The sequence below is a fragment of the Astatotilapia calliptera genome, chromosome 4 (assembly GCF_964374335.1).
Source record: "Astatotilapia calliptera chromosome 4, fAstCal68.1, whole genome shotgun sequence".
Lineage (NCBI taxonomy): Eukaryota > Metazoa > Chordata > Actinopteri > Cichliformes > Cichlidae > Astatotilapia > Astatotilapia calliptera.
Window position 1 is genome coordinate 8,315,236 of NC_137425.1, and position 24,840 is coordinate 8,340,075.

At 39.8% G+C, this 24,840-nt stretch overlaps 2 protein-coding genes across 4 annotated transcripts; one reads left to right on the forward strand and one right to left on the reverse strand.

The window, feature by feature from the left end:
* The first annotated feature begins 1,898 nt into the window (after window positions 1–1,898).
* LOC113019992 (coenzyme Q-binding protein COQ10 homolog, mitochondrial) lies at window positions 1,899–5,469 on the forward strand. Its single transcript, XM_026163662.2, has 5 exons — window positions 1,899–2,108; window positions 2,498–2,650; window positions 2,959–3,151; window positions 3,558–3,659; window positions 4,942–5,469. The coding sequence occupies exons 1-5, from the start codon at window positions 2,005–2,007 to the stop codon at window positions 5,092–5,094; spliced, it is 705 nt and encodes a 234-aa protein (XP_026019447.2). The 5' UTR covers window positions 1,899–2,004; the 3' UTR covers window positions 5,095–5,469.
* A 1,828-nt stretch (window positions 5,470–7,297) lies between these two features.
* mylk5 (myosin, light chain kinase 5) lies at window positions 7,298–20,366 on the reverse strand. 3 transcript variants are annotated; one of them, XM_026164394.2, is made up of 18 exons: window positions 20,348–20,366; window positions 15,151–15,288; window positions 13,879–14,010; window positions 13,497–13,649; window positions 13,148–13,330; window positions 12,650–12,685; window positions 11,538–11,665; window positions 11,279–11,432; window positions 10,888–11,199; window positions 10,689–10,791; window positions 10,085–10,288; window positions 9,785–10,002; window positions 9,578–9,701; window positions 9,217–9,369; window positions 9,007–9,136; window positions 8,837–8,924; window positions 8,611–8,751; window positions 7,298–8,455 (listed from the first exon to the last, which is right to left on the reverse strand). In XM_026164394.2, exons 2-18 carry the CDS (start codon window positions 15,284–15,286, stop codon window positions 8,250–8,252), a joined length of 2,601 nt encoding a protein of 866 aa, XP_026020179.2. In that variant the 5' UTR covers window positions 15,287–15,288; window positions 20,348–20,366; the 3' UTR covers window positions 7,298–8,249. The 3 variants fall into 3 exon arrangements, with proteins under 3 accessions (XP_026020179.2, XP_026020177.2, XP_026020178.2); XM_026164392.2 differs by lacking the exon at window positions 20,348–20,366 and adding an exon at window positions 19,720–20,009; XM_026164393.2 differs by lacking the exon at window positions 20,348–20,366 and adding an exon at window positions 15,443–15,493.
* Window positions 20,367–24,840: the final 4,474 nt, after the last annotated feature.

The following is a 24,840-nucleotide window of genomic DNA, read 5'->3' on the forward strand; positions in this document are numbered from 1 at the left end:
AAGCACAAGATAAAATGAACAAACAGTGTATTCACAGTGAATATGCAGATTTGAACAGATGAGTTTTGAGTTGGGATTTAAACTGGGGGAGAGAACCAATATTTCTTATTTCAGGGGGCAGAGAATTCCACAGCCTGGGAGCAGAGCAGCTGAAAGCTCTGCTTCCCATGGTGGTGAGGCGGAAGGAAGGTACAGTAAGCTGGACAGAAGAAGAAGAACGAAGTGAACGGGCAGAACAAGTGGTGGTTAACAGGTCAGAAAGGTAAGAAGGAGCGAGGTTATGAAGGGCCTTGAAGGTGAACAGAAGAAGTTTGAAAATTATCCGGAATTTCACAGGGAGCCAGTGAAGTTCCTGAAGAACAGTAGTTCTGACTACTAACTCTGTCCACTGATCATATATATTCCCACAGAAAACAAACAAATGACCTAATTTATAGATAATTACATAATAACACTGGAAATTTAACAAGTGTGTTTTATCCCAGAAGCCTGCATGTTGTAGGCAAATTTTCTTATGTACCCATTACAAAGGGTGTATGATGATATCTATCAGCTGATCGACTACAGGCCTGTCAACGATTATATGTAGCTACTAAGATGCAAGTACAAAAAATACTATTTCAGTGACATCTTTACACAACAGTGACATTAAAAAAGACAAAGGCTAATAGAGATTATGATTCAAGATCAGAGAAACAAAGAACGGCCTTGAGTGGCTTTCCATTTTAAATGAAATCTAAGGAGTTTTAAATACTAAGGAAAGTAAAGAAATCTTGTTGTGTTATAATAGATTACAGGGATAATCTTAACATACTGACGTTTAGCTTTTAAAGCAATGAACTCTGTAAAGTTAAATGTATAAAGACTGAAGGAGGGCCAGCTGGCACAGCATCCGTTCCTTGTGTCTGGCTCAGTCTGGGGTTGTTGAGCCCATGAGTAGTTCCTATTCTAACATGAGACAGGTTATCTTGTCTGCACCTAGAAGTTTCTGACCTGTCCTTAATAAGACTAATGGTGCTTCTTAAACCCTTCCCTTCTCAAGTGCCCTAATTCCACTCTCGAAGATACTTAAATGGATCTTGCACCGCCTCTTCTCGCTGTGTTACCTCATAGCCACTTAATTCAGCAACACTTAAAGGCATGCTGACTTTCAAGTGTCAGCTGTATTACGGAGATCTGTGTAGTAAGAATTAGGCAACAGCTGTTGTATAATGTATGAAAACTAAATCTAGTTTTTCTCCTGTCCCAAAGCTAGCCTACTTCTACATTAAACATTACCTCTACAGTCACTGTGAACTTTATCTTTATTACTCTGTATTCAAGTCCAAGTTCATCATGTGCACACATCATGTGCTTTCCTGGACTCAAGTTGGCTTGATCTTTGAAACCTTAAAAAGTTCTTTGAACTTGGTTGTCAAACACTTTAATTCAGTCACAAATTAATCCTAGGGTTCATGCAGCTGACTGAACGTGGACCTGCCTTTTCAACATGTGGGTTATATATAAGGCTATGCAACTATAGTTGGTCCTAGTATCACTTCATAAATACACACTAAACGATACAAAATCTACTTCTTAGGCCTTTTTCACACATTTTTGAGGAAACACGTGGTTCAACCCGGAAACCGTAATAAGAAAGAGCAAAACAGAAATCCACTGAGAATATAGATCCTATTGCCCAACATTTTTGTCTATCTGTGTAAATTTATCTTTTGAGACACAAACAAACAAACAAACAAACAAACAAACAAACAAACAAAAAACTCCACATTTTGAGAGTAGCCTAGCTATTTTTTGCTCTAATTTAGGAAGTATTGCTGTCTTAATCGCCGGTGATTTAAAGTTCACCTCAAAGTGACCTGATTGGCCAAAGGCTGCCGCGCTTCCCGTTACGTCACTGCTCTTTTATTAGATAAGCGGTGCGTCTCTTCATTCGGAACAAAGCCCGGTTATTATAGTTGGTTTGATCACTCTAGTACGCGTCACCACAAACTAGGGGGAAAAATGACCAACAAGACGACTCCTGTTCTCCTCAAAGCGCTGCTGGAGCTATATGAAGCCCACTCTTCAAAGGTTGTCCGGGGAAACACTAAAAGAGCAAATTTCAGGTGAGTCAAAGGAATTTTAAAACCAAGGTTTGCCCAGGTGGGTGTTTGAGTAACGGGCATTTGCAGTTGCGCTTGTTTTATTGGTCACAGGATAATTCAAATATAGTTTAATCTTGTACATTTTTTTTTTTTTTACGAATGGTAGGTTTAATTTGTAGTATATGAAAAAAGTAAGTAAACCAACGCTTAAGATGCACATTTAACAGATATGGCCCTCTTGCTTTTCTGATACTACATACAATGAATGTTAGCATACATGTTTGGCATTGCCTTTGGGGAAAAATACTGTGTTGATGGCCATACATTAAAATATTGTGGGATTTTTATATAATAGCATAGTGATTGAACAGATGATTAAAGAGCTCACAAATATGATTTCCTCTCCTCAGGATCTTGGGTTCTTCTGGGATCCTGGAAGCAAGAAGGGCAAGCCTCCAGTTCTCCCCTAGCACCTGTGTAAGCACGCCAAGCAGAAGCTTCATTAACCTGGCAGCTCCCATCAGTAACCGCAGGATGGAGTACACTGAGTGTCGGATGTTGGGGTGAGTGCCCCCTTGCAAAAGGACTAAAATAATTATGTGAAATGTAAACAAAATAACAGATAATGGCTTATTTGAAGAAATGCTAAAAACTTGAGTCTTGTCTGAGTACCTTTTACTATGTACAATGAGTTTTAAAGTGAACAGTGTTTTTGGGGTCATATTTCAGGCAGAGTTGATGAGCGTTAGTTTAATCCTCTTATCTTGTATAGCAGTCTACAGAATTTCTTTGGGTTCTGGATAAACCTGAAAAAATGGATGCAGAGGATAGAAACTGAAGTGTTTCTGGTTTTATGTGACTGTGTGTTCAGGTATACTCCAGAGCAGATGTACAGTGTGGTGGCCAGTGTGGACCAGTATCAGCACTTTGTTCCCTGGTGCAAGAAGTCTCGGGTCATGAGGGGGCGAAACGGTGGCCTCCTGGCAGAGCTAGAAATCGGTTTCCCCCCTCTTGTCGAGCGATACATCTCTGAGGTCACTATTGTTCCAAACTACCAAGTCAGGGTAAGTATCTGGTCTCTTACTTTTTAATCAACACCTACCGAAACACACATATAAAAACATTTATGACATGTGGAAAGCTCTTTTTACTGTAGGCCACCAGTTAAGATGAAACGAATCACCATTTCATGATGGAAGGAAAATATGACTGTCTTAATGCCATCATTACATTAAAGTATACATGTTTTTTACAGATCTGGGGGTTTAATATTAGACTTGTTCGACTATCACTTAACAAAAATGTGCTTTTGCATAAAATTATTTGTAAAACTTTCATTATTAATCGGTATATTCCACATTTTGCACAGCACTGTAGACAGTTTCTATCGGCATAATGCTTTATTTGTGATTTTTATGAGTTTGATGCCTTGTTGCAATCCTTGATGAAGAATCAACTGTTTTCAAACAGGCTGTATGTACTGATGGATCTCTCTTCAGCCATCTTGAAACAATATGGAGGTTTTCCCCTGGAGACGGAAACGCAGCAGACTCGTGCAAAGTGGAATTCTATGTAAGTGTTTGTGGTACACTTAATATTTGACACTGGAAGCCATCTGGTTGTGCAGCAGTACACTGGCATAAAACTACACTGACAGTGACCTTTTGCATTAATGATTAACCCTTGGATGCACAACCTACCAATACCTACACTCTTCCACGGTTGGGGTCAAAAATGACCCCAAATAGAAACAATGCATTTTGCTATAAACTCTGTTGTTCTTCAAAATCTTTAAAACAAAGATTTGTAATATTTTCATATTTGGGTTTTTCCTCATATAACATGATTGTGACATGAGGCCCTTTGCATTTTTATTTATTTTTTCATTAATTTTAAGAAATTGCTGTTTTTGTATCCTTGTATCACTTTTGTATGCTTGCTCTGCATATACTGCAGAAGCTGGGTCTTTCCTCTGAAAGGCACAAGTTGTTCATCCACTGTAACGCAATCCCTGAGGATGAATTTCTGCCTGCAGTTGACCAGGAACAGGCCCCATATGTAGCGGAAAACTGCCATGTGGTTTGTTTTCAGTCTGTAGGCTCTGGTCCTCTTGTCATCAAAGTGCAAGAAACGGCGAATATGTTCAAAACTTTGAATTGACATAGTGGCCTTGTACAATGGGTTATGCAGATGACTCCCAAAAAACACACCGACTGGTACATCCCAGTTCTTCTCACTTCCTGCAAGAATGGTCAATCAAATGAAGGCCAGGAGCTTAAGTTTGATTACATTTTTCCACTCTTTTCCCTGTTTGTGGCTTCTCTTCATGCCTCCATGTTTGTGTATGACAGCACCTCTTCTATTAAATTATCAAACATGAACATCTTCCATGCATCTATTGGGGAGACAGTACTAAACCCAGGTGCAAGCCCTGGCCGACTAATTCAGAATATTGTGGGGGGTCATTTTTCACCCCACGTGTGCATCTAAGGGTTAAAGGAATTGCAAAATTAGATAACATACTTGGCTGAGACTAATTTCTTGTTGTAAGTTCTTGTACGGCTCTCAAGTGGATTATCAGCAAAGAGGAAGTATTGCGTAAAACCCTATTATCGTCTAAATTTAGTCTTGAGTATCACACCGGTGTCCCTTGAGGCCTGAAATAGCCATCAGAGAACAGTGTTAAGGAGCTGCTAACAGGAGCACAGATTATCTGATTACCAACTTTAAAACGCCTCTGCTAAAGATGTGCTTGATTTCTATTTTTAGTTTGATCTTTTTCTTTCTTTTAAGTAAGTCTCACAGAAGAGCATCTCCTCAGCAGTTTCCTAACAAACCTGTCCCCATTCTGCAGGTATCATTTGAGTTCAAGTCTCTTCTGCACTCTCAGCTGGCCAGCGTCTTCTTCGATGAAGTGGTTAAGCAGATGGTTAGTGCCTTTGAGTCACGGGCAGCAAAACTTTACACAAACCAGGAGGAGGTACCGCTGAGGAGGCGGTCGGCATGAGGCGACACCTTTGACCTTTCATCCATCCAGGTGCTTTTGGAGCCCCACCAGCCCACTGTTTTACCTGTTATTGACACTTACACAGGAGACTGGATCTTCTCTTTGCACCCATAGTATATTTTTGAATTAACATGCACAAGGAATACACCTAAAGCTATTTATTTGTAAAGCGCAAGCTGATTTCTTTACCTTGCCCTGCATTTATTTATTTTTGTGGATTCAAATAAAGTTATAGTTTTAAGGCTCATGTGGACACTTTGAAAATTTTTAGTTAATGTTCTGAAAAGTGACTTCTACTGAAAGCTCAAATGTGGTTGAAGACCTCGTCCTGTGCAGTATTTATCAGTGGAATTAAAATGTCTTGTTTTTGGTAAACTCTCTGCTCTGTTTGTGTCATTTGTAGCATTTAAATTTTCTTAATGTTTCCATGTACTGAGCAACATCTGCTGCAAGAAAAGATTTCCAGTGTAGCAGACTAGTAACTGCTTACTCCTCATGTTTGGGTAAGCGTTCTGGATAAATAGCACTGTCAACCTTGATGGCTGATACTGGCAAACAAAGTGATAGCTACCAATGTCGTCCGCTGATATTGGTTATTTTGCATGATTTCTAAAACAGACGAAAAAGCGGTGCGTGGAATTTTTTTTTGCAAAGTCATATCTGGTCGTTCCTCTATGCACCTGTTTTATGAAATGGAGCTGCAAAGTGGATTTTCAGTTACCCATAACATGCGCTGGCTTTTTGATAACAAGCTGCATGTTCCTCCTCTTTAGCCCGAAGGACACTGCTTTTCCAAACTTCAGTATTTTCATTATTTTTAACACAGTTTGGACAGTTTGTCTGCTTTGTCTGTCCTTTTAATATGCTTAATTTGCATGTTTTAAAGTTGTTTTTTGTCTTTTAAACTGTACCACACTTTGAAAACCTCTTTCAGTGGAGTTAACAGATGTAGTTCTGAATCTGTGCAATAATTTCAAGTACTTGAATTTCTGTTTTGATGTGGTGCCACCTGCCGGTCAAATCCCTTCAGTGCTGATTTTTAGCCATGTAGCTCTGTGCAGAAATGTCTCCCAATTCTCTGAATCTGTTAATATTATGGTTTAACCTTGGTTGGGGAAAAGCCAATTTAACTCATATATATATATATACTTTGAGGATATAATTGCAATTTCAATTTTAGAAATGTTCTGAAATTGTGCAATGGTCTCTTATCCTTAAATGTCATTCTGCCTGTGGGTTTTTGTTTTATTTTTAATTTTATTTTATTTTAAACCAAAAAAAAAATTAAAGGTTTTCTTACTGAACATTTCTGTGTTATTCACTTTGATCGTGGGGAACTACATAGCTTCCTGCTTATTCACTAACCGAGGTCCCTCCCCGTTTGCCACAGTTCAGTGACACTTTGAAACATTGTATTTATAACATCTGTCTGTCAGAAAAAAATGAGTTTTTCATGTGCAGTGGTCATTTCCTTATTTTTTTTTTTCTTTTTCTTATTTTAACAAAACAAAAATCTGATTACAGCACACTAGAACAGCAATGGAATTAAAAGAAAAGAAAGCCCCGCCCCCAAAGTTTTTTTTTTTTTTTTTTAAATGCTACAACAACCAAGGCTCATACAGCCTAGCATTTGTAAATGCAAACGTACATGCATTAAAAAACGACATTTCTTCTGAGCTTTCAGGCCTTTTCCATCATGGTAAAGAGGTAATGAAAATACTCCATTAATTCATGGTAAACCTTCAAATGAGCTACAATTGTAAATAACTTCAAGACCTTGTTAAGAAGAGCATTTGCATGATGTTCAAATGCATGATTGCATGATGGGGGGCTTCCTTGTAGATCTATGCAGCAAAAGAGTCTGTCAGGCATGGATTCCCCTCAGGACAGAGCAGAGTGCATGCAGTCGAAATGTGGTGAACAATATTCATTATTGACAAACCAGCAAATTAAACCCAAACCACAAACTTTAAACACACAACTGGTGAGAGTGCAAACTCTTTTTCTTCAGGCCAATTTAAACCTCAACAACATACAACCCAATTAGTTTCCTTTATGATGCATATTTTAGCACACTGCTCCAGAAAAGGACAAACCACCTGTGTTAATTAGACTCCCTCACCCTGGTTGCAGTCCGTAAATAAAGCTCCGCTACCACAATGTGATTTTACAGCGTGAGAGTGAAAAAACAAAGAATCAGACCTACATTGGTATCCGTTTATTTGGGTTGTGAGGAAGGTATCAAGTAAATATGACCATGACAAACACGAGTTAAATTCACAAATACTCTATATTTTAGTAAAGCAGGTGGACGGCTTTACCGAAGTGTCGGGCTGAAGGTCCTGATGGTATTGTTTGAAATTCAACCAGCAGACAGAGACAAAAAGATTTTGACAAAATATATTTGTTATGGACACATTTCCTGAGGTCGAACAGAGAGCTAGAAACTCACACAAGCAGCAAAAACTGTTACTGTCATTTATGTTTTCAGATATCAAACTGCATGCTGAGACTAAGGATAGTGTTTACCGGGGGATATTTCCATCTGTTTATTTGGTCTACTAATGTTTGTGTGTGAAGAAATGCAGTATTTACAACAGTAGGAGGTGTGTATGTACTATGTAGGAGTATGTTGGACCCTGTCAAAATAAACCTATCTAGGTGCATTTCACTAAAAGAACATGAGATTTTGTGCAAGAGTGGTTTAATTTAGAAACGAAAATAAAGCTCTTTGGCACTAAGCATTGAATTAGGCTTAGGCTATAAATAACATTTATTGTAAGTTTTTTTTAATGGGACGCTTTGGAATTGCAATTTGAATGTTCACAATGCAAATTAATCAGGATATTTTCAGACCCGCCTGCTTTTCAGAATGGAAATCGCAATTACAAACTGATAGGGCTGAAGGGGAATCTTCACAATGAGCCAATATAACAGACAGATTCATGGTTTTACGTAAAAACATCATTTTCAACATAGCGTGGAAGCCATATCTGAATGCCATAAAAATATAAATCTATGTACGTAACTCTGTAACAATATTTATTTGACTCATCAGAAGCCACAAACAACAATGTACAACACAGCTGGTCAAGGCAACAAGAAAATTCTACTTATACTTGTTATTTCTGCATACACACTATGATATGATGAATCTATTTTTGGACAGTTAATTTGGCTGAGCAAAATGCCTCCCCGTGGTCATTAGTGGCCCTACAGGTATACACATTGCCGTCCTCTGGGCCAACTTTGGCTAGAACCAGCGTACACTGGCCATCTTCCTCATACTCTATTTGCACAGTGGGGGACTCCTCAATAGGCTCATCACCACACAGCCACAGCACCTCCGGGTCAGGGTAACCTGGCAAGATAAACAGAAATGTGAGATCAGGAGGGAAAAGAACACAACTTTTGAAACGCTATCAAAGAAAAGATGTTTTTACATGTTCAAGATTGAATTTTCAAGCCTGCTACAGTAAGTCTGACTTGAATCCAAGATAAGAAGTTGCTTTGTACCTGTGAGGTGACACGAGAGACGGGCACTGGATCCCTGAGTTACAGTCCGGTCTTTCAACCTCTTTGTGAACACCGGGGGTTCCTGCAGCTTAAGCTCCAGGGAGGTCAACGCTTCCTCTGCCTCTGGGCTCAGGGGTGATTCTAGGAGATATATATCAATAAGATGGGAAACCCACTAAACCAAAATGCGTGCAATGTGATGAGTAAAGGTATGCAAGATTTTCACCTCCTCCAGGAGTTGTAGGAGATGCAGAGCCTTCCGCCTTAGAGAGCAGAGCCATTCTCTTCAGTGCTAACATGGCCTTGCCAGCTTTCTATGAGACAAATGTGTATGAGAACAAAATGTACATTTTAAATTTTAAATAATAAATAAATAAAGAGTAATTTGGTGCTTACCTTCCACTTCTGTCTAGCCAAAAACCTCTTCATCTTCTCTTTGGACAGACTCTTGGTGAGAGTGAGCTCTTTAGACTTAAATGCTGCCATCCAGGGATGGGCAAGGGCCTGTTCACAGGTCATCCTACGCCTGATCAACAATTACAGTTACAGATGGTTAAGTAAGGAGGTAAAGTAGGGTACTTTACAGTTGTAAATCTATGAAATCACCTCAGGTCTTTGCTGAGCAGGGAGCTTATGAAATTTTTAGCCTCCTCTGTTATCTCGTCAAAGCTCTCCTCGTCAAACTCCCACTGAGCAGCTGTGACCAAGGCCAGGGTCTCTGCATCACTGTTTCCCTGGAACGGAGATTCCCCACTGAGCCTGGAAACCACAGAAAAAAAGTGGAGAAGATTAGTGTTGAATATACATCCTTTACATGTGGTTTCAATCTATACCCACTAGGTGGCACAATAAGGCTAAAACTCTAAATTTCAGTTTTGATTGTATGAGCTAAAGAATTTTAGACAAAAATCTTGTTTGAAAAATACTAAACTATCTCTTGAATATAGAAAGAGACAGTTAGACTCACAGTATGTAGCAGATCACCCCAATGCTCCACATATCAGTCCCCAAACCCACAGGCTCATAGTTGATCACTTCCGGGGCCACAAATTCTGGAGTCCCGTGCATCACCTTCAGAGGTGTGTTTTGATCTGTTCAATGGAAATCCCATAATGTAGGTATTAAGACGCACACGAGGTAGACAAGCATAAAAGTAGAGTATTGTTCCACATACCTATTCTACTGGCTAAGCCAAAGTCGATGATCTTTATGGAGGTGCCTGTGGTGTCAACACATACGATGTTTTCAGGTTTGAGGTCCAGATGGACAATGTTTTGCTGATGCATGTAGGCAATCCCCTCCAGGATCTGCTGCATGTAGTGCACACTTGAAGGCTCCGTGTGCTCAAAGTTGTCATCCACAATACGTTCAAAGAGTTCGCCACCTGCAATACTGCAGACAAACAAAACAGCAGTGACACACCAGAAAATACTAGGAATTTTGCTTTGCCTTTTGCTCTGATAAGGATACTTACAACTCCATCACCATGACCATTTCAGACTTGTGATCATATGCTGCCAGACACTGAACCAGTTTGGGGTGGTGGAGGTAATTCATCAGCTCTATTTCCTTACGAGCGGCTTCCCTCTCCTTGGCACGGCGTCCTTTGTAGAACTTCCCAGCACACACACGTCCTGTCTCTTTGTGGATGAGCTTGTACACCATCCCAAATTTTCCCCTTATGAAGAAAGTTTAGTCATTTCTATCTCTGGATATTAGGAATGAATAGTTAATGGTTACACCATCATGGCCTATCACAATAAGTAGTTCATGTTAATGGCTGATTTCCATCTGATTCTTGTTCACCTATCACTAATACGGTAACGTCACCGTACATTCCTTGTCATGGATAAAACACGACTACAGGTGTTTTCAAGCTGGAATGCATGCCTCTACTTGAAAGCATTTTTATTTTCTTGGCAGAATTTCAACCTGGAATTCCCACTCACACACTTCCTTGGAATTGGAAATGTCAAAACGTTCTCAACTTGTTGTAATTATAGTTTCTGACAAACTTCTTGTTTCTACTTGGAAAGATTATTATTGGAAAATTGGGATTTGACATATCTGATACTCACATTCCAAGTTTCTCCTGCATATCGTAGTGTTCCGTAACTTTGTGGGAAGAGTCAACAGACACAGTGGTATACATCTGAGGGGCTTCTTCTTCTTTTATCTTGTCTGAATGTATGCACAGAGCCACAACAGCTTTAATCTAATGCTTATTATACCTGCCTTTATTACAAATGTGCTGTCAAAATCCCAGTATCACCTCACCTCTTTCCTCCATTCTCACCACTGGTGACACTGGGCCTGGCTCGCTTAGTCCTACTACGTTATAGGCCTTTACTCTGAAGCAGTGTTCCTGTTGTGGCTGAAGCCCAGAACAAACTTTGTATGAGGTACTCTTACACTCGCTTGTTAGCTCTCTCCAAACCTCAGGCTCAGCACTTCCTTGGTTATTTACTTCAACGACATAACCAAGGATGGCACTGCCGCCATCATAGCAGGGGCCTGACCAGGATAGCACAAGACTGGATGAGGAGACAAGGGAGATCACTGGACTGGAGGCAGGAGGTTGTGGTCTCTCTGGTGGGAGGATGATTAAAATAAGTCTCCAAGGAACTGCTTTACTTGATTTGGTTCTGACTCTTTAGAATAGACTCACCTATAACAGAAAGGGTGATTGTGTGTTCTGCTGAGCTCTTTCGGTCTTTTACTACAATGGTGTAGCGACCTGTGTGCTGGGGTTTAGCCTCTTCTATAACCAGCGTACTACTCCGATTAGTATTTTCTGTCCTTAGCTCTAGGCCGTCCACTATCTGCACAGAAAAACAGGAAAAATAGATATAATGTGGAGTCAAATACATTTGAGATGGCAGAAGCAGATGTCTTGTTTTTGCTATTTATCCTTTTTATTGCTGCACCTGTTCTTTGTTTCTGATCCAACAAGATGCTACAGGAGGGCTTCCAGTAAAACTACACGTCAGCCTGGCGCTTTGTCCCACCTTCACCTCCACGTGCTGCGGTGGGTTTTCAAAACATAACGATCGGCCTGCCAAATAAAATAAAAAAAAAATGAGAAAAGTGACTCAAAGTGAACTGCAGCATCTGCACTTCCTCAGTTCACAATAGGGTTAAAAATATCTGCTGAATGCCTGAAAACTAATGTGTGTGAGCATGAGATAAAGACTAAGAAATAGCTAACTGATACCCTTCTTATTATGGTATTTAGCAGGACCTTGTGCCTCAAGTGAAAACACAATGCAATACAGATGACCTATCGCCCACAAGGACAACAAGTCTTTGTGTAATCAAGTTTGTTGAAATATTTCACCAGCTTTTTGAAAATACACATTCCCAGCTGTTTACCCTTAAAGGAAGTAAAGAGAAAATGTTTTTATAGCCATACATTATACAGTATCCAGGGATTATAATCTGCCCTGCTTTGTGCTGCACACACACACAAAAAAATCCATATATGAGCTGAAGTCATGTCATCTCTCTCGCTGTCAATATTCAAATCTTGTGGCGTCAGAATGGTGAATTTGACTAAAGTAGATCTGATAATATTAAGTTTAAGTGGCTTTAATGTGCACAGTTTTACCTTCTGAGTACAAGCTGTTGCCATTACAAGCCAATATTTCATTCCTAAAAATAAAAACCATGAATAAATGATGAAATGTCCTGTGCTCTCAAAATAAACAACCAGACCTCATTATGGGAGTATTTCACATATTTGCTTTTGCAGCCTAAACCCTAAGGTTGATTCAGTCAACTCAGTAGAGCACATTAAAGCGTAAGGAGAGCATTATGAGACCAAAGGTGACATGAAGAAAGTACAGCTCCAGCAACAGATCCGCCTACGCACAAACAAACTCTACAATAAGTCACATTTTTTCATAGAAGAAAAATAACAGCAGACAGAAGAAGTTATCAAGCACTTAATAAGAAGCACATGGATGCTGGAGAGGTGGGTAAATTTCTCAGTATGTGGGAAAAAAAAAAGAAGAAAAAAAAAAAAGAGCGTTTTTCTCACCTATCCTTGAGTTGGCTCGCTTCTTTGGGACGACTTCTGCAAAGACAGATCAGGTGCAGGTAGGTTTTAGCCAGAAGGATAGAGGTGTGGCTCTTCTATCTATGGCTATCAGTTTGCACTATTTTACTGTACTTTGCTCTATCCACTACCCTACATGGTGTATACTTGGTACAGAGAAATTTCAGTGGGTGTATCGGAGAGCTGCATAATTGTGTTATATATGTTTTGCCTAACGGCCAATCACACAAGGACTGGAAGTGCGTTTCCTTTTATAAACATAACATGGATTTCCTGAAGAAACTGAAACAGAGGCCAAGAAATTGTACATCAAAACACATCAGTACTGTTTCTATACTAAGAAACCGATCAGTGTGCAAGAGAAAAGAAGAAATTGCATTATATCTGTGCTAACTATAGTTCATTAAATGGGAATTAATTTACATTTGTTTTTTGACTAGAAATTAACCAGCACTGTCTAATCAAATAATTCTGGTTTACCTTTTGGAGATGAGACTGGGCTCTGCCTATCAGAGCCTGTAGGAGACATACAAATAGATCCTTTGAATTTGTGTAGCTCATCTTTTGGAGTCTGCGGTAACGTTCCATTTCCCATTACACTTTTGGATGGAGAAGTGGGAGTCTTTAAAGCGCGATTCTGCACGCCACAGATACTTTCAAAGTCTAATTTGGTCAGAAGAGAAAAACGAGAAGAGACTACATCAGAAATAAAACTCTGGCTTTGTTTTGAGTAATGAACACACTGAACGTTCCATTTATTGTAGACTTAAAGTTGCAAGAGGTAAATTGTCCAATTAGCTGAATATTTCATGAGTTCCCAGTTGCTCACCTCTTACAACCACAGCAGCACTGCAAGATGTCTTCCCTGCGCTGCTTTCTGCCAAGCAGGTGTAGGCACCGGCGTCTTCTGGTAAGCACTCCCTCACAACAAAACTGGCCTCCCTGCCATTGAAGGAAGCCTTCCCGAAACGGGCCACTTCACCTGCCAACAGGTGAGGTAAACAAGCAACCCATCAGCATGCTCTTGCACTACTTTTGGCTTCTTGATTCTCTATGTGGCATTTTTAATTGAATGCATAAAAAACGGAAAGTCAAAAACATGTTTGTTTTGAATAATTATCTGCTCTTTAGCGTTCTTTGGTTGACCACACCCACAGCTGAAAAGTATATGCAGTGTAAACTGAGATGCATTGTAAACTGTCTCTTCTCACCATTGTGCAGCCACGATATTTTGATCGGTCGACTTCCTTTGAGAACTCCACGTAACCTAATGTCAGTCCCTTCATCTACACAGCAGTCCTCCAGAGGCTGTATGAAGACAGGTGGATCCAGATGTTTAGACCCTGGATTTGGAGGAGATACAGAATTACAATACAATTAATACAAAAGTGACAAAGTCTTATTGTATTAAATTATGTAATCTATCCTTAGAACTGCATTTTTGCCCATATACAGTACACTAGTTACAGTTTAACAAAAAAGTGTTTAAATTAAGCAAGGGACCCTAATTTGCCCCAAGGTGAATTACTGCTTGAAACGTGGAGCATAAAGTAGTAATACACAATTTCATGTCATTACAGACTCCCAGGTCGTTTCTTAGGCAGTGTAACTTAGAAACCTAGAAAGAAGAACCACATATTATTGCCCATTGTAAACCCATATACAGCATACTAGTTATGATTTAACAAAACGGTGCTTTTCTATGAACCTTTAACCAGTGTTTACAGTACTGAATGGTTCAGTTAGCACACTGGTGTTTCTGAAAAGGAACTGAATGCTGCAACAACTCTGAGCAACACTTCTGCACACAGACACGCTCAGAGGTGGCTCATAGCAGCTATTTTATCAAATAGCTGGTATGTGTTGTTAGTTTAGTGGAAAGATTAATTTTAGTAACTCTATATTTCACTTGACACTCTTTAAAACCTTTGATTTGAACAGCAGCCAAAGACATGCCTGTTCCTGAACTTTTGACTTGATTTTGACTTTGAAGGTTTTGTACAAAGTTGCCATTTGCCCAACAGATCGATGACATGGAAGCAACAGCGACATATAATATATGGAAATATGGAAGAGCAAACTAATGACCATGAGAAATACAGCACATGTGACTTGCTGGTTATAACAAAAAAACAAAATTTTGAGGACATAGGAAATGAGATGTCAGCTGTGGACTGACATGAAAGTGAAAGGCTTCCAAGTCAATAAACAAGCACACTACTGGACGGCTAAACTCAAAATAAACATGAAACTGAATATTAATTTTAAGTGTAGCAAACTGTTTGTGTTGCATGCGTGAGCGCTATTAGTTTAGGCAAACAATCTGTTTTTACAAGTGAATATTAAAGAATATGTTGGAGTCCGCTCTGGATGGTCGCCAACTTGTTATCAAGAAGCACTGCCGTGCTCAGACTTGCCTGTTCAAACGCTGACATCCATAAATGTCACCAGTTGTGTGTTTTCTTCTTGAAAGCAGCTCTTACCTGCATCAGTACATTTTACTGAGGTCCTTGTGCCGACAACTCCTGGCCCGTTCTCAGGTGCAGGTGATGGACCGGGGGCCTTGATGCGCATTTTAAAGGTCGACACAAAACGCTGTTTGCTGCCATCACTATTCATGTCTGTTTCAGGAAACCAACAAATGAAAAAAGAATTACAAAGTCATGCCTCAAACTGATTATCAAACTTCCTCTCTCTGTCACTGTGGTGTTGGCCTCTGTGGCTTGCTCACTATCTTTTTCATAAAATTAACAAGCCTCTGTGTGTCCCTCTCACCCTGTGCTAAACCACTGAAGCTCTGCCCTCAGTCCTCACACTTTACTGCACGTTCTAGTCCCTTTTACTCACCCTCCTATTATCTACATCTAGCTCCACCTACATGACAAATCATGTTGTTTCACTTTGGCCATATCAGGCGCGGCGGACGTCTCATATGCTTTCAAAATCACTGTAACAGCAAAAACCCACTACTCTGACTCCTTTTTGTCATGCCTTGTAAACACTACATTTAAACATGGAACGATATAAAGCGGGAGAGTGGGAGCGAATGAGGGGGACTTATCTACTTATCCAGGCAAAGGTCGCTTTGTGTTCTGTTTGGTGAATGCAGTCTTGTTCACCGGTTTCTCTGTTTGCTTTCTCACTTATCAATGCTACAACTGAACTTTGTGATGCCAGTGACATCACCATTGCAAAGGTTTACTTCATCCCTGCGGACTCTAAATCCTCTGACTGTAGCAACAGTCAAATCTGAGCCCCTTCCCCTGGTACAATATATCCCAACACAAGAACGATGGCCTTTTTGAACGGCAGCAGCGTCACTTTGACTTCCACGTGCTAATATAGTAACCAGGAGACGTCTGTGCAGGAGAACTGCTCTTGGTAAAACATACATGTTTGAGGCATTCATCTCAACGGAGAACAGCAGTGCTCTCTGCCAGGTTGAATGAAGTTTGTATTATTTATTACAGGTTTCAGCCACAAGTAAACAACAATTATCAACACGAGTGCATCTTGGTGTAGCAGTTTCAATTAGGTGAATTAACTACACTACAAATGCTGGATTGATAGTCAGAGAATTCTACAGAAACCTGCTGAAGTGGTGATAACATCTCTCTCCACTCCACCCCCATCCCAGCTTCCCAAATTCCACATCAATGATCACACAAAAAGGGACTGCAAGGGGCTTGTTTTAGTTTCCGTGGGAGAATTCCTATCTCGTTTACCAAAAAGCTGCCAACACAGACATCCTTGTTGGGATTTTTTAGAACAAAGACATTATTACACATGTTAAAAGCCCAATGTCTGAAAAAATCGTATTCTTATTACTGTTGTTGTTGCTTTTATTAAGATTTTTTTTAAATAGCATAACGATCCAGGCCTAGTTTTGTCTCTAAAGCTTGGGTTGGGATGAAACCACTGAAATTCAACACAAAATTGCCTCAGCAGGTTAATAATAACATACAAAAGTTCAGGTAAGACAGATTAGACCCATTTACATTGTTAAGCTACATTTGCTGGAAACTATTTTCGCCTTTTTAGTCAGTCAGGCAACACACCCAGAACCTGACTGCCTTACTATTGTAATTCCCTGGGTACCAGGGAATTTCTACATAGTGACACACACTGAATGAAAGTTTAAGTTATTCACCCAGGGTCTGCAACGTCTCCAGGTGAAGCTAACAACTACTGCAATACTGAAAAGGAATGTCGCAGTACAGAAACAAATCACCACGGCTGAACAACCTTGCACAGTATGACAGAAATAGTATCTAATAAGGTCGGACATAAAGCGTTTAATAAGACGTGACATCAAAGACAAAACACGCACAGAAAGTTGGCACAAACTCTCTAGCTACAGGGCTGCTCATTAAAAAGGAAACAGAATGATTATGCTGCATTTGTCTCACAGTGTCTTCGCTCGTGCCAATGCAAGTCAATGCAAGTAACATAATTTATTAGGGACCTGGGGCGCCTCTGTCAGTGCGCCCCAGGGTGGCTGTGGCTACAATGTAGCTTGCCATCACCAGTGTGTGAATGTGTGTGTGAATGGGTGGATGACTGGATATGTAAAGCGCTTTGGGGTCCTTAGGGACTAGTAAAGCGCTATATAAATACAGGCCATTTACCTTTTACCATTTACCTTTTTAAAATAAATAAATAAATTGAGGTCATTGTATGTACAAATGATACCTAGAACCCCAGATCTTGGGCTTCAGACATCTCTAAACATTTTCTCATTGACTGTCCTACTATTGGATCTGTATATTACATAGACTGGATATTATGGGTATATGTTAAGTTGATGCATACAGCTCTTGTTGTGCACGGAGAAGCCCCGCTCACCTCCTCGGACTAAGACTTACGTAAGACAGACAAAGATGAAAAGTGGAGATAGTCACAGCACAGTCAAAACGATTGCATCTACAGATGAAAATCTTTGACATGCTTAAAAAAAGTGAAACGGGTGCATTGCCGGTGAGCAGAAAACCTTGGCCTCATAATTTAAAATGAAAAAGTAAACAAAGGCTTCTTTTCACACGAAGCATAGCGTCAGAAAAAGAATGTAAGATAGGAAAACCCACTGGATTAATCCGATGAAGTTTAGATCCTTTTCATTTACACAAGTTCCTCAATGGCTAATTTTCATGCTTCTATTTTATGCTTTATTGCTGAATCATCATATAGCATTTTTAAATCACCTAGTGAACAAAAGACCTAGAATATAACATTATGATTTCAATAGATGATATTGTTTTACATTCTTTGCTTTCTCAAGTGCATTTAACACTACTCAAGTCACTTTTCAACCAAGGAAGCTGCTACCAAGGAAGAATCTACAGTAAACACATCCACACCTTGGCTTTCATTACAACTCCAGATCACTACAGAAATACATAATTCTGCAGCAGTTGCTATATAAATAATGGTAAGGAGGAGCACCAGGGGGTGCTCTGTAGATGCCAACTATTTGTGTAAAAATTAAGGGAAAAGAAGAGTTTCCCAAATCTGGAACCTAACCTTTATTTATTTTCTTATCTTCTACTTTCTGCTGCCCCCTCCAGGCTTCTCCACATCAGCTCACCGAGCTCCATCACTATGTCCATGAATATTCTCTATGATATTCCTCTTTTCCTCCTGCCTGGCAGCACCATTTATAACATAAATAGCCCAATATATGTCTACGATGCCTCCACAGTACATGCCCAGACCATCTCAGCCTTGCCTCACTATCTTCTGTCTCCAAACTGCTCAACCTGAGTTGTTCCTGTAAAGTACTCATTTCTAATCTTGTGCATTCTGGATACTCCCAACCAAAATCTTTGTAAATTCAACTCTGCTACCTCCAGTCTCCTATATTTTTTTTTTGTCAGTGCCACCATCTCAAAACCATACATCACAGTAGGTCTCACTAGCATCTTAAAAACCTTCCCTTTTACTCCTGCTGCTATCCTTCTGTCACAAATGACCCAAGACACTCATCTCCAACGACTTAAACTGCCTTTGTTCACCTCACTTGCTTTAAATTCTTTAAACTCACTTCCTCAGCCTTCAGAACAAGAACAGACTGCAGCACACTGCATCAGTGTGCTCTAAAATCATTGGCCTGCCTGTCAGAACTCTGGCACAGGTTTTCAGCCAACAGGCCCTTAGACAGGAAGCCAAAATCTCTCACATTCTTCACCCGCATTTCAATGGCTCCCCTCTGGGCGACACCACTGCTGCATTTCCTGCAGGACTGAGAGGAGCAGAGCCACATTTGTCCCCAAAGCCACTCTGCTTTTTAACTCCAGCCGATAAGATCATTTCCCACACCAGAAACATAAACTACCCTCTTCTACTACCAACACTTTATTCACTTTTCAGTCAGTTTAATTTTAAAACTGTATATACTGTATATTCTGTGTATTTATTATTTCACTCTTATTGCCTGTTCTTATTGTCCTTATCTTCAATGTTATGCTGCTCTGTTGTTTGTTATTTATCCCCAAGGGGCAATTAAAGTCTTCTGATTCTGATCTACCTCCACTATGTCCAACATCTCAGGCTGTCTTTCACCTGCTCCCTACTCTCACTACTGATTACAGTGTCATCTGTCCAACGAGACCCATCTGTTATCCTATCTATCCATATAGCATTACAAACAAGCAGGGGCTAAGAACCAACCACTGATGTAATCGCATGCCCTTAAACTATTTTATCATGAAATGCACACCTCACCAATATGTCATTAAGCAGATCCGCACCACCCTCAACTACAGTACTTCTCTGTCACCCCTGACTTCCTCATATAGTAGAGTACCACAGTTCCTCTCTTGGCACTCCATCATAAACTTTCTATACTTTGTTTTCTTACATTTGTTTAATCTTTTTATAATAATTATTATTATTGTTATTATTATTGACTATCATACAGAGAATTAGGCTGTATTTTTAAGTTTAAGTTGACCTGGTCAGCCATATCATCCGCTCACCATAAAATGAAAAATCCAAGACATTTTCTTTGGATTCTAATAACAGACTTGACTGAAAAATACCCGAACCTACATCACCTGATTTTAACATCTTCTGTCTTCAGCTGATTCAAAGTCATCATGTCTAGCAGTAGTAGCTCACTCTTCCAGCAAAGCTCGGCATATTGGCGGCATGTATGGGGTTACTTGTATCTTCCTTTGACTTGCCAAAGCCCGGAAACGCATTTAAAGAATTAATAAATAATAACCCAACCGTCTTCTAGAGAAACTCGGAAAGTCATGCTCAGCTGTTAACACCTCTTTGCTGTTGTGTTTTCTACAGTCATTGCTACTAACAGATGCCACTTCCTTTCGCCATCCTTTTGACTGAATGAGAACACTGGCGCCATCTAGAGGTGGACTACATTTCCTCAAGCACTACAAGCTTCCGTTTTGAATTGTCGGCGTTGCTATTATTAGTTGACCTTACATGTAAGTACACAGTCAGATCCATATGAGGATTTGCACACTGACACAATTCACCATAGTTGATTTTAAACCACAGAGTCTTTCATCTTTAGAGTTTTAACACTGCATTAACTTGTTATGAATTAAAGCCATTTTCATACCCTCCCCACCCTTGTTAGAGGCTTAAATGTAATTGGAGAATTAACTATAAGGACTGGTTTTCGTAACTGATTGAAACTGATCTGGAGTCAATGACTACCTGAAGTTTAAAATCCATGGACATCACCAAATACGTTTTTTCCTTTGAGATGCTCAGCGAGGCCTTTACTGCAGCCACCTGCAGTTTCTGCTTATTTGTGCGTCAATCTGCCCGCAGTTTTCCATGCTGTGGGGTTTGCTTTTTGCTGCTTTTTGCTGTCTCTCTGATAGGTTTATTTGGCTTTTTTGTTGTTGTTGTTGTTGTTGTTGCATCAGCATTTCTCTAAACTTTATATTGAACATTCCAGTTAAAAGATATCAAATGCAAGTCCAATATTTGGAATCAACTCCAGATCATTTATCCATTTAATTTGTCTTTGAATAATGAGGGAATGTGCCTCACCTGGCCATCAAACTGTTCATCAGCCCAGTGTCCAATTACAATACTCAAACAAAAAAAATGTCATTGTCTAAATATTCATGTAACTGACTGTGTGGTGGTACTTCTTCAGATGGACATTTTATTTTTCTATTCTTCTCTCCCAGTGGGCTGTAACATAGTGGACTATTGCTTATATTACCTCACGTCTATATTTGCTGTGGGAAATGGGCCTAGTTTGAGAGTGGTTTTGTGTGTCACAGTTGTTGTGAGCCAGTGGCTATGATTGGGTTGTGCTCATTTAAGGCAGGTGTATTTGATTAAACTCACACTCTGGTCTGCTGCCGTCTGAATTATACAATTAAGATGCAATTGAGTACATTTTTTCTCTGTGTGCAGGCCAAGGCCTACTATACGCCCTAGCCTAAAGGCAGAGTTGGTTTGCTGAGGTCGGGGTGATTGCCAGCCTACTACTTACAGGGTGGTGGGTCTTGTAGAAAAACTGCTGTTCCCTGTTAAAGTTGTTGGTGTGTGAAGTGTAACTGACTTGTGGCATCGCTGGTCCTGGCCTTGGACTGTGTGTTTTATCCCTTTTTGTAAGTGGGTCATAGCACTGTTTTATGTCTTTGTTTTTTTTATGATCACTGTACTAATAAATTATCTTTTAAAATTTTATTGATTTTCATTTTTTGCCCATGGCTGAGATGGTTGGTCAAATTAACAGGGCACTAAATGGCTGTCTAATTTGCTGCAGATAGACAATTTCATCATGTTTTAACTGTTGGTTAATTTTGACTTCTGTTTTGTAGCGGTGTATGAACAGCAGGGGGTGGTATTCACCAAAAATTTATAAAATTATCCATGAACCAATCACTAAATAAAAGGGTTTAATCTTGTGATATCAGGAGTATTTTTACTCTTTACATATTTTGACATGTACCCTAAAATATTTGGTCTCCTAGCAGGAGTTTTTGCACATAACAATAATCTCCACAGGAAATATGTTGAGCAGAGGTATCCTTACATGCTGACCCTGCTGTGCAGAAGGCCCTGTTGTTTTCCGCTCTGTTGGTTTCACACATTGTCCGTGAGTGGTCCTCAGCAGCCCTCAGGGCATTCCTGGACAATGATTTAACTTGTGTGGCAGAAGCCACCACAAAAAACTAACAGGATGCAAAAGAAAACCACAAAATTTCTTAATACCGCTAAAGGAAATTGCTAATGAGCATAAACTGGCAAATGACTTCCTGCAATTTCACAAATTGAAAGACTGGAATACTAAGATTTTATCTGAGTTGGTCTGAGACACCCAGCATTTGTGGTTTTATATGTCAAAGAAAAAAATATCTATTTTCTGTATCTGTTTATATACGAACAACTTACACCACAAATAACTACAGCGACGCTCAAGCAAATGGAGGCCAAATCTTCTCTGCTGTCTGACACTTCGGTGAGACGGGACTTGACAATCTTATGTGTGAAAGCATTTGTGAGCCCATATGTGTCTGCGTTTCACTCCCACCTTTGCAACGGGCCCCTTCAACACTCTGTTGTTGGAGAGGGCCCACATGGAAGTGATTATGCTGAGCAGAGAGTGAAATTACAGAGAGAACCTACAGAACTGGAGCCTTCCAACAGCCACTCATTCACACAGATTTACTCACATATTCACAAGCACAATAGTGAACACATGTACAGTGAAAGAATTAACTTCAGCTGTGAGGCTCAAAATATGCTTGTTTTGTGCTTTAAGGTTTAAAAGTATCCCTTCCTTTTCACATATTGGACTGACTGGCATCAAAAGCTGTATACTTGAGAGGGTCTAAATTGCAATCTTTTTGGTTTTTTGTATCTTAGCATTTACCCTTACAGTTCTTGGAGACTTAAGGTGGACATCGATGTTATTTCATGTATTTCTTTTCTATCATTGATGTATTAAATACACGTGGACCCCTGTGTGGCTGATTTTTGAGTTAAGTAGCACAGAAACATTCATGTTCAAGCTCTGCTGCCACCCTGCCTTTACATTTCCATTGCTGGCTCTTTTGGTACAAGGCCACAGCATGACTTCCACCCCACCTTCCCAGCCCTGGGCTGGAGTGAGAATCGGCCAAGGCTGTAAATTCCTCAGAAAGAGTTGTTAGGAGGGCCTCCATTAAAATAAGGGGGGCGGCACTCGCCAGAGAGGAGCCGACTCAAGAAGTCGTCATTGAAGCCTGAGGCCCTACTGAGGCTCATGAGAGAGTAACAGATTAGATTAGAGTATTGCCATCTCATTCTCTTCAATAAATTTAGTTTATCTTTAGATGCAGGTGCTCAGAGTGCTGCCATGTTTCATTAATGGGTCAATAAGAGTGATTTTGCTGCCTTGTGAATTATCTGTAGGGGGTTAATTGACCTGTCAATTAAAAGCTGCGATTACTTCAACAGCTGTTGCATTATGTGGCTTTTTAGACTCACCGTAGCCCCCTGCTGAATAGGACTAAACTGCCTCAAGTGTTTTTGCAAGACATGGAACAAAAAGAAGCTTAAATACCAAAAAAGAACAAGTCATATTTGTGATTGCTCTATTCTTAAACTATAAGAGGTGAGAAGACTGATCGGATAGCAGTTCCAAAATAAGATAATTAATACAGTGAAATTGTAAGTATGGAGTTGACACTAAAAGTTCATTCCAGAGTATCTAGCAGCATCTTTACATTCATAACAAGATAGGTGAGCGCTGTGTCAGACTAGAGGCTTGTCCTGTGACACTAACATAGTGAAAAGCCTGTGTTCCAGAGAGATGTTGAAAGCACACTTTTTCAAGTGACGTCATCTTTTCAGAGTAACAAAGCTATAACATCACATCAGCATGGTTTGATAGTCGTAGTGATTTTTTTCCAGGGGCCCGTACTGCAGAGCTCGCTCAACTTCTAATGAATTTGAAGGATATCAATTTGAAGAATCTTTAATCTCTTTTACTTTTAAACCCACTTCTTGGTGATACCCTGTGAACTGCTGCTATGGGAAGCGGTCTGTAAATGTGTATCACTTGTGGTTTTAAGGCACAGAGAACTTTCCAGCACAGAAACGTTGATATTTATCTGTGTGTGAAACAGATAAGAGCTTTTAAAATAGAAAAATAAATAAATAACGAGGCAATAGTGCATGCTGGAGGTCTCTATAATACTGTTTGGCTGGCTGTCGCAGCATCCAAAAAAATGGCTGACTCCATGGAAGCAAAGGAAGTGACATAAAAATACCCACTCCCAGAGCTCTCTCCTCTCTCTAAAGACTGAGCTCTATTAAATTAAATGACTTCTTGTCTTGATTATCTCTGTCAGCATGATCTAGAGTCTTTAACCACTGCCATAGAAAGCTTGGGAAGGATGTGTGTTTTGTCTGGCACCATTTCTGTCATAACTAGAGGCTCTGAACTCTTTAGTCACCTCTTTTACTTGCATAGCTGGATGAAGAGTTTTCCTTCTGCCGCTGGACTTGGTTTTATCAGCACCTTTGACACTTTCTGGGCCAGACTCAATCATTTAAAACTTGATGGGTTCAAACTGCCACTTTTATCTTATATATATTATATATTCAGTCTGGGCTTCACTTACATGATAACAGCTCTTGTCAAGGTCTCTAATAATCTGCTGCTCACATCTGACTCTGGGCTGGTTGTGTCTTAATTCTGCTTGATTTTATCTGAGCTTTTGATACTGCAGATCACAATATGTTAGTGAGCCATTTGAAAAAACTGTTGGCATCAGTGATCTAGCGCTGGATTGGTTCATTTCATATCTTTCTAGCAGGTCATTCTCCGTAAGGATCAGTGATGCCTCTTCTTTTGATGCACTATTTTCTTACAGAGTCCCCCAGGGATCTGTCTTTGATCCTCCATTTTTTAAACAACCTACATACTTCTGGTTGGACGAATGCTTCAGAAACACAGTATAGATTTTCATTGCTATGCAAACAATCCACAACTCTATGTTTCAACCTGGTACTATTGATAACTTATACATTAGGTCTTGTGTAGAAGAAGTTAGAATCTGGACGTCTAAAAACTTCCTTAAGCTGAATGACTAAAAAAAATGAAACAATCATAACTGCACCCATAGCTCTGGTCAATGTCTCGAAAATATTTGCAAAGAGGCTTGCAATTTGAAGATATGATGTTGATGATGACATAT